The 13,640-nt window shown below is 33.7% G+C and overlaps 1 protein-coding gene across 6 annotated transcripts in view; it reads left to right on the top strand.

The window, feature by feature from the left end:
• LOC145245905 (sperm flagellar protein 2-like) overlaps positions 1 to 13,640 on the top strand; it is a 259,599-nt gene that overhangs the window by 143,461 nt on the left and 102,498 nt on the right. For all 6 annotated transcript variants that reach the window (XM_080107644.1, XM_080107645.1, XM_080107641.1 and 3 more), the window contains 3 exons: positions 873 to 1,024; positions 2,579 to 2,706; positions 9,758 to 9,824. In XM_080107644.1, the coding sequence (XP_079963770.1) occupies positions 873 to 1,024; positions 2,579 to 2,706; positions 9,758 to 9,824 (347 nt within the window). The remainder of the gene's footprint in view (positions 1 to 872; positions 1,025 to 2,578; positions 2,707 to 9,757; positions 9,825 to 13,640) is intronic.

Below are 13,640 nucleotides of genomic sequence, written 5' to 3'. Positions count from 1 at the left end.
CGCATAATCTTGTGTGTGCGTGAAGACGGAACCTATAAAACGATGTTCATTTCTGGGTGCTGGGAGATGATTCCCAATCAGCCAAAAGAGAAGAGACAGAGGACTGTAGCGATAATCTTTCTTGAACATTCCGTTTGTGTATTTGAGGTGAACACCCCCCCCATTTTACGTCAAATTCCAAAATAATAATTTCAAAATAATAATTCCAAAATAATAATTCCAAAATAATAATTCCAAAATCTCGTAATTCCAAAATAATAATTTCAAAATAATTTCAAAATAATAATTTCCAAATAATAATTTCAAAATAATAATTCCAATATAATAATTTCAAAATGGTAAATTATTTATTTTATATAGAACTTAAATAAAAACGACCCATTCAAATGCTTTTATGTCATTGATCCATACCAATCCTTTGAGAGTATCCGAAATTACACGCAAACGCAATGCGTTTGTTTTCAAACCTTTTCACCACATAAAGTGTCGTGTGTTCCCCACGGATCCAAAGAAATGTGGGAAAATTCTATGTGTTTCAATGTTTTAGAATCCTTCAAAGAATTCTTACATTCAACTCTTGGTAAAATCAAAGTTAAAAAACGACAGGGCAATTTGTGATGTGCCGACAGAACAGGCCTTCAGACAGAACACCACCATGTTATGATGTTAGTTACAGCCTATGATCGTTACACTGAGAGAATTTTAAGAGATAAAAAGAAGAAAAAGTCACTAAATAGAATATCATGGAAGCTTTCCTGAAGCTACACATTCTTACTTTATATCTTGAAAATACGATTATAATTTCTTATCAAACATTTTCTCCGTTATTAAATGGCACCATTTCTGTTTCTTTTGAATTTTGAATTACGCAGATTCTGCCAGCCCTAAAAATGAAAAGCGCAAGAAAGGTAAAAGTCCCCATGCTGAATCTGAACGGGAAGCTGAAATACTTCTGGTCCCGAGCCCTCCAGTCATCTTGCCCGGTTCCGCTGAGTGGGAGTATGTTGCCACAGACATTGACATGGTAAGTAAATTCTGAATAGATGAAAACTTAATATCTATTATTAAAATAAATATATTAACAGGGCAACTATGAAACCTAAGGTTCATTCATATTTTTCATTCTGTATTTATTTAATATTTGATATGTACTCCGGTAAATTCTAGTAAATTTTTCTTTTCAAAAAACATTGTACTTTATATATATATATATATATATATATATATATATATATATATATATATATATATATATATATATATCATAATTTAGGAATTTAAAATTTGTGATTTAAAAAAATTAAATTTCAAATATAGAAATTTTATTGTATGCAAGACAAAGAATACAGTATAGTAAAATATAGTAAAATATTAAATAAAATATCTTTGTCTTGAATACAATAAAATTTCTATATTTGAAATTTAACTTTTTCAAATCACAAATTTTAAATCCCTAAATTATGATTTGTTTGCTTTATCTAGTATATTGAGCAATTTTATTTAGCTGGGATAATCTTATATAAAATATTACATCCAATAATATTTTGTAAGACTGATAATCACGGGATTTGCACACCAGTAGATTTATTGTATTTCATTATTCTGAATATATATATAAAATTGGGACGCTGAAAACATTCACAGTAAAACAATACGTTTTATTGTCGATTGGTTATTTGTTTATGTATGCATGCGCAACCGAAAGTTGTAAACTGGATGTTGGGTTACAAGGTCATTTGAGTTTTATAATTATATAGATATATGTATATACATACTAGCAGGGAGACCCGGCGTTGCCCACGATTGAATGAACTCCCATGTTTTTATTGTCATCAAAATCGGTGAAATCGCCCATTTTTCAATCAAATCGGTTGATAGCCTGTTATAGTTGGGAACCTGCTGTAGTACACCTAGAGAAAGCTTCGCATGCCTCTTCGCAATGACATTGTAGTCTACATTGCACTTTAGAAAACCTACTGTTGATTTTATATTTTTTTTTATATATAACGATTTGAATTAAAGTTTAAAATGCAAAAATCAGGTATCATACTTCAGTTGTGTTCTAAAAAGAAACATTCATTTCAAGCGCGCCCCTATCATATCAAAGAACTTAGTGTTCTTACTACTCGTGCTGTGATAATTCCTTGAATTTAAGTTTAAAATGAAAAAGTCAAGTATCATGGCTCAGTAGTGCTTTAAACGGAAACATTCATTTCAAACGTGCCCGTCATATTAAAAAAAAAAAAAACTACTGTTGATTTTATATATTGGGCTTTTCGGCTTGTGTGGTAATAAAACTTCTCAAATGCACTTGTGATGTAAGGCTGTGTAAAGTGTTCATTTTGGTCAAGTCGCTTGTTCCTTCTTTTATTAGTTTTGTTCGTTTGATTTTATATACACGAATAGTACACGGAAACTGTTATCTATTGCACTTGACACTTTAGCTTTAAGCATTTGAAATGGTTCTGAAAAGAAAGAATACGAAAAAAATTATGAAATTTATTACGAACACTATGTATTATACATTTCATATGAATTTCGTCTTAATAATCATTTTGTTATTCTTTAATTCATACAGGAGATGGCTACTAATTTGGCATCGTTTTGGGAATCAATAGAAAATACATATGTGGACAACTGTAAGAAAATGTTGAGGAACATCCGGTCAGAAAGAAACAGCATCAAACCTTATTTTCAAGATATAAAGTAAGACTGTGTAGCTTCAGAAAGGCTTTCATCTATATAATAAAGTCAAGTCGATTTTTCCTGTTTACATTCAGGCATTATAACACTGTAAACACAAACGGTATATAGAATTCGACTAAGTCTATGTGTTGGGCTGATTATATTTATTTGTGTATAAGATTTACAAAAGAAAACAATTTCACGAATAATGCTGAAAAAATTATACAGCAAAAGTGGCATAAGGATAAATGAGGTGGGGTGCGGTGGTGTCGTGTCGTGCATCATTTTTTTTGGTCGATTTTCTTAAATTAGTTCCAGTCACGAGAATACCGCATTCACACTGTGGATATTCCTACTTGACATTGTTCCCAGGTTCAGATGTTTTTTTTTGTTTTTTTTTTACAAATTATATATATATATATATATATATATATATATATATATATATATATATATATATATATATATATATATATATATAATTTAGATTCATCGGTTGGTTGGGTGGGGATTTCTACTAAAAAGCAGGCAGTATTTACGGCAAACCAAAAGAAAATGCTAGGTGGTTTGTAAGACCCTCCCAAATTAATTTCGCTAGAAATGAGATGCTCACTGTTTTCCAGGGTTTTCCACTGCCAAAACAAGTGAGTCAGTTTTTAATTCTTAGGTGGGGGTAGAACTTATGAGGGGTGTAAAAAGATTGGAGGTTCATGGAAGAGGTGGTGTCGTCTGAGATAATTGCCAGGTTGTGGAGCAGGCAAAACAAAAACAGGGAGTTGGTATCTCGGAGGATGGAGCTCATTTATACCACTAGTTAAGAGACTTTACTAACTAGGATGGAGTCTGATGATTCTTTAGGTTAGCGTGTACTATGCCTAGGCAGGGACTCCATACTCAAACTTGGTTCGCCGAAATGTACATAAGTTAACAGTGGGTATCCAGCTTCTTTTGAACTGAACAGAGTGCAACCTCCTCCTATCACATCTGATTTTGACTAAGCTGATGTGCACTGCTTCTTTGAGTTGTTTTACTCTTCTTCTGTGTCTTTAATTTTTACTTTGCCTCATCAATTCAGATGTTTACCCTTTTCTCTTCAAATGCGATCAGCCATACCCGATTTTTCAATATCCATATATTGTGGTGCTTTTCTAAGCCCACTTATAGTAGGCAACATATGTCACCTTTGTATATTTTTAACACTTACATGGAATCGCATACACAGAGTTCTTAGCCATGACTTTTTCCATACATGACTTGATTTGCATAAGATGCTTTTGGAGAAGCGAGGTGTTGCTGAATACTGTCCTGATGTTATATAGATTACATATTTTTTGATTTTTGATTTTTTGAGAAACCCTCCACCGAAACAACTATCCAGAGTGCATAACATCAGCTCCAAGAAATTTGGACCAAATACCAAAGGACACCATTCAAAAACTCACCACAATTTGTATACCAGATATAAATGTTCTGTTGTGGGAGGATGAGATGAGTTGTATATATTCTCGTGCATATATTCTCGTGTATGTTGTGTCTATATAATTGTCTATCTTTGTGTGTGCTCATGTGTGTATACAGCCATACCACATATAAGGAGATCTTAAAACACATACCTTTTTCTCTGTTCTTGGTCCATGCTCCCTCGCGACGATTCATACATGATCCCCCCAAAACATGACTTGATTTTATTATTTGGAGAAGTCTTTATTTGGATTCCATCGTTGACAGGGCCTTTGCATCGCTGAATCGATTCAGATCTTTTTTCTTTCTCCATTTTCTCATCTTGAATCAAGATTATCTTGTATGACTGACTGATTCTAGTCTTACTAAAAAACTCTCTGTGATTAACCGTTAACTGACTGACTAGAAACGCATATGCGTCGTCTATTTATTTGAAGGTGCATATGTGGGGATGGTAACACCTCGTTAATCACTTTACACTCAAAACGCACTAGCCTGCCTCGTGACCCCTGCTAGAATGCAGGTGCACACGTTGTCAATGGAAGTCAAGGAGTTTGATACCTTAGTCTCAACCTTTCGACCTCTCTGCACTTAACTTGATGGAAACAAGTTGCTTTAAGCCAGTGCCGCGTTAACCGCATTATTGGCACACAACATAAAGGATTTGTCGGAAAACTAGATTAACTCAAGAAATTCCTTGCTCAACCTTGAACGATTTGTCATTTTGCATAGATGTTACCTATTATTAGTAATGGTATTACCATAAATATCGTGGTTGTTAAGCAGCTGAAACCATTGTATCCGTAGAGACCTATCTCAGATACGCGACTCCACATGTGTGTACTTATCTATGGTGGTAATTTGAACAGGATAAAATTCATTTGACTTTATTGGATATTTTTCTAATTGACTAAAAATGTCGTCTGTTATCCACAATTTCAAACTGAAAATTGTTAAAGTTGGAAATTCGTTTTATTTCAATAAAATCGTCTAGTTAGAGAAAAGAAAACGCTATTTGTATATTTCACTAAAAGCCGAAACAGCTAAACTGAATTCAGCGTTCTCTGTTCGTAGTCTGAACTGCTTACGTCATGCATACCAATCTCTAGATTCGTAATCGGTAAAAGCATAGGATTTTCAAGTTAAATACAGTTTTTACAGTATGCTTTGTTTCTTAAATTATTAGGTGAATGTACAGAATAGTTAACATGTTAAGGATTTGTTTCTACATAATAACGTTATTATTTCAACACGGTACATAAACGAAAGAAGTATCCCTTAGACATGTACATTTACAGATGAATGGGGGGGGGGTAAGGTGTTTTTATTTTTTATTTTTTTTACAAAATTACATTTGGTACTTTTCCAGTTTATGAACCATGCTTAAATAATGGCACTATTATTTATGAATCCATTCTTAACATGTTAACTATTCTGTACTTTCATTTAACAATTGAATAGACAAAAGATACCGTAACAATTGAATGTAATTTGAAAGTCCTACCTGAAAATACCACAGACCGTTTAAGTACTGAGCAGACTGATGAAGTTTTCCAAAGTGATAGGAAGCATTCCCCTTTTAAACAACGATTGAAAAACTTCATAAGAAAAAGATCTTAATCATTAATGCTCTTCAAAGTGTTGCAATAGATGGTTGTACTATCTGCATAAATGTCAGTGGATGATCTTAGAATGTGATTTGGGAGATCATTGATGAAGATCAGAAAGAGGATTGGGCCCAGAATGGATTCTTGGGATCCATCAGCATTAATGCTACATGCTTTAGATTTGTGCCCATCAACAACTAGTTTTAAAAACTTATATTGGAGAAAAGATTTGATGGTTGAGAACTATTGGATTTATCATAGATTAAAACAACTTACCCATGACACACGACTGACAAAGTTTTCTAAGGTGATTAGAAATATTTCTCCTTTAAGCAACGATTGAATAGCTTTGTAGGAATATGAGCTAGTTCCGGTTGCAGCTTTTTAATTACTGTGATTAGAATGTTGTTGAGACCAGTTGATTTGCTAGAATCAGTGTTCTGATAAGTTTGACAACGTCCCAGCCAGATATAAGGATGTCGCTCAGAGTGTTTTCTGTCATACGTGGTAGGCTGCCTCAACCACAAAGGGTAGAATTTGATGCAAATTTCTTTGAAAAAATGTTTGGCTTTATCAGGTCCATTGATGATATTTAGAATAGAGGTCATGCAACTGTTTAGAAACTCATGAGAATCAAACCTCTATCTAACCACTGTAGATTTAATGTACTGGATATATAATTCTGTCACATTTCCAATAACCCTTTTATAGTAGTTGCTGGCAGCCCTAAAGAGTAACATGCGTATCGCTAGCAGATTTTGCTGTTCTAACGAAAGAATTTTGCGTTGTTCAAAATATAATTTAACATAAAAGTAAAAATACTAAATGTGTTGTGACATGGCTCGAACACGTGACTACGGTATATGCACATTTAAGAATGGCCGCGGTTTGAGTCAGCGGAAACTGCGAGTTGGAATGTAGGTACTTAACGAGTTATTTGTCAACTCACTCACGTGTTATTGTTATTCGACACAGAATTCTATTATAGTACCTAACAGAATAAAAGTATTGTTTTCCACTCGACGGCATACTAAAAACCAGGAAAGACTTTTGAGATATCTCTCCAATAAATAATTGACAATAATAAACTGTTTAATTCATTAACAATTTTTCAATAGAAAAAGAAAATATTTATGATATTATCTCCTCATCATAGTCCGTTTTAGGGGTCTCAATACTTATTTGACTAATAAACTGCACAAAAAAAACCCTAATGGATTAAGGACAATATATCGACTAGAGTAAACGCTGCCGTAAATAGAAGTAAGTTTTTCCCTCTGCCATATTCTTCACAAGCAGACAGACCCAATGTTGCCCGGGATTGATTAATGATTAACGAATATTTCGCACTTCCAATACTTTGATTGTCATCGAAACTGTTGAAATCCACTTTTTTCAATGAAATCGATTGATTTCCTGCTCGAGTTAAAGACCAATCGAGGTGCACCGGGAGCAAACCCACATACCTATCCACAGTGACTGACTCCACAATACATTGCATTAAATATTGCACTGTAGAAAACCTATTATTGATTTTATAAAATCATATTTATATAATGACTCGAATTTAAGTATAAAATGAAAAAGTGAAGTATCACGGTTCGATTGTACTCTAAACGGAAACACTTATTTCGAGCATGCCTCGTTCTTAAAAAAACAAACCTAATGTTGATTTTATAGGTCGGGCTCTTCTGCTTGTTTTGTTTTTGTTAAGCTCGACTGCACACATGGAAGTAAATAACTACAACACAAAAGTAAAGTAGAACAGATATATTGAGAGGCAGAAAATATATACAATATTTACATAGAATCCATTGGTATAGTCATGGGGTGACCGTTTCTAGAGAAGGTGTCGCCTGGGTGGTCATCGACTCTCAATCTCGTGTCTCTCTGAGTCTCTTACTGGGTCTCTTGTTGGATCTCTTCCGTCTTTATGGTACCAACCATATTTATATAGTTGACATGCCACGTATGTTAATTACAGTTTTTGAATATCTATTGTGTTGAAAGTAATTGAAAAGGCAGTTTTTGTGAACAATGACAGCAGCACATTCTGCATTAACCATGGTTGGCAGTTTGGTTTCTGTTGAAATTTCTTGGACGGTAGTTAGCTCTTAGTATCAATGATTAACCAATCAGTTAAATCGGATAAGATACAGAAGACATTCTTTTTAAACATGGAATTCAGAATCTCTACTATTATATAAAAGTCACTGTGTGCGTGAGTTCCTTCCTCATAGATTCCGAAATGGTTGAGCCTATCTTTTACAAATTTCACACAAAGGTAATTTCTATGCCTGGCAGTGTTCTAAGATATGTTTTGTTTAGTAATTCATCCAATACATATCGAAAATAAAAAAAATCCGATCCTAAAATAGTCTTTCTTTCTGATATAAAAAAAAAAGAATTTTTACAGGGAAATATTTTACGTTAGTTTGACCAAGGGAGATAATTCTCAGCAAACCAAAGGAGATTCAATTTCTAGCAAATCATTTCTTCTTAAAAATAAAAAACAGAATTATTGTCATCTGGTGATGTAGCTCAGTGGTAGAGCATTCGACTATGGATCGAATGGTACCCTGTTCATCCCCGGGTGTACCTCCTCATTTTATTTAAATTTTTTTCTTATTAATGAATTCAATTTACGATAAAAGAAGAGGTACCATTTAAAATCACCTCAAATCATTTCTTCGTTTGCATATTTTAAAACTAAACATTAAGCAGAAGTGATTTTTCCAGGGCATTCATCATCAAACTCAAATATCAGCTGACGTGATATTGTAAACAAACACAGACAGAATTTGATGAACGACGCTATCATTATTATTTTCATACATTTTTTTTTTACGAATTAGTCCACCTGGAAAATTATCTCTTGTAATATGTAATATTTAATAATAAAATAATAATAATAATAATAATAATAATAATAATAATAATAATAATATAAACGCCATCTGCATTAATTAAAATATCATGTTTAAGCATATTGTACGACCGGGCAACACCGGGCGTCCAGCTAGTTTCTAATAAAAAAAAATCTGAGTCTGATCCAGTCAGCCATCGAATATTAATAGGGATTCGAAAGATTTTGTCACACTTTGTTTTGATCTGAGACAACTGAGTGATCAGAGTAGGCAGAAAACTGGATGAGTATGGCTCAGTACCAAGTGTCCGAAAAAGATTAAGAAGACTTGCAAAATGTTCATCAGTATTGGATATGCGAATAGATGTGTCAACAATTTGTGTTTGATTATTAAGTTAGGTAAAAAAAACCATGACAACACTTCCTTTGTTATCAATAATGGCGTGGACTAACCACTGAGCATCGTGAACATTATAGTCGCCACAGACATTGCTAACAAAAAGGGTGACCTTCCATGGAGATGTCGTGGTTGCATTTTTGAGGTCATGTTTGAATAACCGGGGATCATGAAGTTATGCATAACACAAAGGGTAAAAGAAAGATTGTTTTTATAACCAATTGAAGAAAAAAAAAACTTAGTAGTTCCCATGAATATGGCATCAAGAAAATTCACTAGAAACTACTGCAGGGTCATGATTCCATTTACCAAATTGCAATAACTGCTTGGGAGTAACAGGTGGATAACGTTAGTACAGGAAAAATGTTTGCTTCCAACGTCCTTATTAGTGACATGGCAACAAGATTAGAAAGAGAGGATTACATAAGTCATCTTCAGTTACAGCTCATATTAAACAATCACCCCAACAGAAAAGCATTATATTTCCGGTTTGTTAGAAACATCGCTCATAGAAAATAAGGAGTGAGTGACAAATTAGTTGAAGTGAGAGTCATAGGTGTGCCGAAAGTGCATCCACAGTGCATTTTCTATTCTCCATTTAACATTTCAAGGGAACAAAGCATAACCGTGAAAAAAAAAGTCATTCACATTATAATTATATAGAAAAAAAGGTAGCGGAGAAAGACAGAGGTTGGTTATCATACAGATAATTTTATTAACATTTTGTCTTTCTTATTTTAGGTTCATATTTCTGGAATATTTAAAACGTCCAGATAATAAACAAGATTTCATAAACCAATGGCAAAAGGTATTTATAAACATTTTATTCATTCTCTGCGATTCCTTGACAATTGCATGAAATTGTACCAAAATAAATTCATTGAGCAGAAAAAAAGAATTTCATTTCTTGTAAAACGTTATTTATCTCACTATATAATAAAATATGAAAGATTATTTATGCATTAATAAATAGCATTATTTATACATTAATAAATGACATTATTTATACATTTATAAATGGCATTATTTATACATTAATAAATAGCATTATTTATACATTAATAAATGGCATTATTTATACATTAATAAATGGCATTATTTATACATTAATAAATGGCATTATTTATACATTAATAAATGGCATTATTTATACATTAAAAAATGGCATTATTTATACATTAATAAATAGCATTATTTATACATTAATAAATGGCATTATTTATACATTAATAAATGGCATTAATGGACCATGATTATGTTTGCCACAAATGTTGGAGTGTTACCCGTCCAATTGATGGTACAGCTGTGACCCATGTTGGTGTAAATGTCTCCCCACTTGATATTGAAGCTACTTCTTGCTACTTGGGTGACAAATACTGCTGTTGGTTGTGAACGCTCTATCACTGCTCATTGTTGTGTTGCTTGGTGAAGGTTCAGGGGTTGCCGCCAATTCTTACATCTAGGCAGGTTTCCTTCAGGTTTGGAGGCAGAAGCCATTTCAGCCTGTATTCACTTTGCCATCTTGCATGACAATAAGACATGGGCCTCAAATAGTTTTGATTTGGAACGGTTTTGACATAATTACTGTGCCATGGTCAGATGGATGTGCAGCTGTAATCTGGAGGAAAGAATCTCTTCAACCATGTTTCATCAGAAATTTGGTATTGTTGGGATTTTGGATGGCTTACATGCTCGGTATTTCAGATGGTTTTATCATATACAGCATTTGATTTGTTGCATCAACTCCATAACACGTTCGGATATCCAAGTTATTAGGAAGCATGGTAGAAAACCTTGTTTGAGAGCATAAGTGATTTGACTACATGTAACTTAAATGATATCAACCATTTGAATTCGATTGCATAGAGAGCAAGTGTGATACATTGTACAGGACATTCACAACCCCTTAAATGCCAAAACCTGATGATGATGATGATGATGATGACGACGATGATAATGACAATGACGATGATGATTTATATTCACACCAAAAACATACGAGTAATTTAGTATTTATGTAGAACGGTTTTCCAAAAAGATTATATAGAATATATAGCATGTCACGATTTTCACCAAGTTCATAACAATTTCTAAGGCACTAGGAAGCATGGGAGACCAAAGAAAACTTAATTTGAGTGCATAAGAAGTGATTTGACGGCATACAACACGACTGATATCAACCATTTGGATTGGACGGCGTAGAGAGCATGTTGCTTGGTGTTACCCATCCCAAAGTCTGAGACACTCATAGCAGTTTAAATATCAAAACATGATGATGATGATGATGATGATGATGATGGTGGTGGTGGTGATGATGATGGCAATGGCATCACTAATTACAAAACTCACATTGTTCTCAATTCCAGTTTTTCCATTCACATGTTGTCAGGCTTAACCTTCTGACCTTGTCAGACAGTCCTTTGCTGTGGCCTACCTTAAATGCTTCTAAGAAGATTCAAAAGAAAAATAACACCTTAAACTTGGTGAAGCACCCACCCTTCAATCTCCAATAATATCTATAAACTTTATATGACTGACTATTTTTTTAATAATATAAAAAAATGTAATAATAACATTAGACATAAAAATAATAATTCCACAATTTCAAGTATTAGGGTTGACAAAAAAAAAAACAATTTTAGAAATCTTAATCTTGAATTTGCCAATCACTGATACTATCGATGCCTCCATTCAGTCTCGAAAGACAAAGGATACCCTTTGTAGGGGCAGATGCACGTGTAATTGTGAGGCAAGGGTTGCGCAATCCTCAATCACACATCTCCTGAATCGGCACTGTTTAAATCCAGTGGCAAGAAGAAACCCAGGACGACTGAAAACAATGCCGAGATCAATGGAGAGCACATACAGCAACTGGAAGTCCCAAATGGTCACCCATTTAGTATTGACCAAGTTCAACGTTGCTTAACTTCGGTGATCCAGTGGGAACCAGTGTGTCAACGTGATTGTGTCGCACTGCTACTATGTTTAATATAAATGAGATATGTTTTTATTTAAATGAATAATTAAAAAAATTATATTGCAAAGAATTTATTCTGAATTTGTTCATTACTAGAGGGAAGAGAATTGTTTATATTTTCTCGCTTAATTTTTAATGCTAACCAATTAGGTGATTTTATATTCATCGTTGGTGTTATTATTTATATAATAGACGGGCAATGCTGGGCCACCCTGCCAGTGTAGCATGCAATAATTTTACTTCAGGACATTTTAGATGAGGATTGGTAATTTATATTAAGGACCAATGATACGACGGATATAAGTTCTAAGTAATAATTAGTTCTAAGTGACAGTTATCTGGATGTTCAAGGTTCCATCCTCAGTATAGGTGATACTATATGCACCGAATTTGAAAAATTTCCAGGTTAGTATCTAGCGCATGTTTAATTCACTAGGGGAGATATACGCCTGAATAAATTCACCTGGCATGCAGATGACAAGGCAGTACTCCACGTAATGGTAATCGTGTACTGGCAACCTGCTGCAAGATGTCTTCCTGTTTGCCGCAGCGAATGGTGATATTTGAAGTGTGTGTGACACAAAGTTTCACTTCGTGGATCACCTAAAACACTTCGTAATTGTGGCTGGCTCAATCTTAATGAGCAAAATCTATACTCACATCCGAGTTCTGCCAACGATGATACCAAGAATACAATTACGAATTGCTTAAAACTTTTACTCGGTCATGGCTGACGGAACGAGAGAAAGTTACCTATGTAGATTAAATAAAGGGTTCCATTCAAAATTCCATACAGATTCCCAAATTGACAAGACTCACTTGAAGACAGTCGAAGGTTACATCGTCCGAAACATTGTGGGAATAACATCTAAGGTGAGAACAGTAATCGTCTAAATAATACCTAATAATTTTAATCTAATATCTAAAATCTAGTATCGTACGAACAAGCACATAAGCGTTTTTGAGATGCAAAGTGTTTATTGCTTAATAAGATATGGATTTAAATTTGTAGATTGAATTTTACTTTTTATTTGTAAGCAACAGTGTTTATCGAGAAAAGATTTTGGTGTCTTTAACTAAGGATTTTACATGTCGAAATATTCATATTTAAGAAAACAAAATGATGCTAATAAAACCCTTATCTTCGAGTGGCCTCTGGGCCTTGATATGTGGTGATGCCTATGTAAAAAAAAATAACGGATAAAGAGACGCAATAATAACAATCAGTGAGAAAAGTACACGGCTATGTGTGAAGTGCCTCAAATAATAATAAAAAAAAGAATTTTGTGACAGATAAGCACCTTTCACACACATTCATGTCCGGACGTACGTTATCACCTTTCACACGTATTTATGTACGTACATACTTTATCATCTTTTACACATTTATGTTCGTGCGTACGTTATCGCCTTGCACACATGCTTGTATGTACGTTATGACCTTGAACATACATTCATGTTTGTACGTATGTTATCACTTTTTACACATATTTATTTTTGGATTTACATTATCAACTATCAGCTACATTTTTTATTGTACGTACGTTAGTTTTTTTTTTTTATTACATTTTCACCCCAAACAAGGCACATTACCACTTTGATGTAGGGGGCTACTATCAGGTACATAAGCTACAGGGGTACTATGTG

Source organism: Euprymna scolopes, chromosome 23 (genome assembly GCF_053919585.1).
Source record: "Euprymna scolopes isolate OS-2025 chromosome 23, ASM5391958v1, whole genome shotgun sequence".
In the NCBI taxonomy this organism is placed as follows: domain Eukaryota; kingdom Metazoa; phylum Mollusca; class Cephalopoda; order Sepiida; family Sepiolidae; genus Euprymna; species Euprymna scolopes.
The sequence above is the reverse complement of the archived record's forward strand: the minus strand, read 5'-3'. Positions and strand labels throughout refer to the sequence as shown.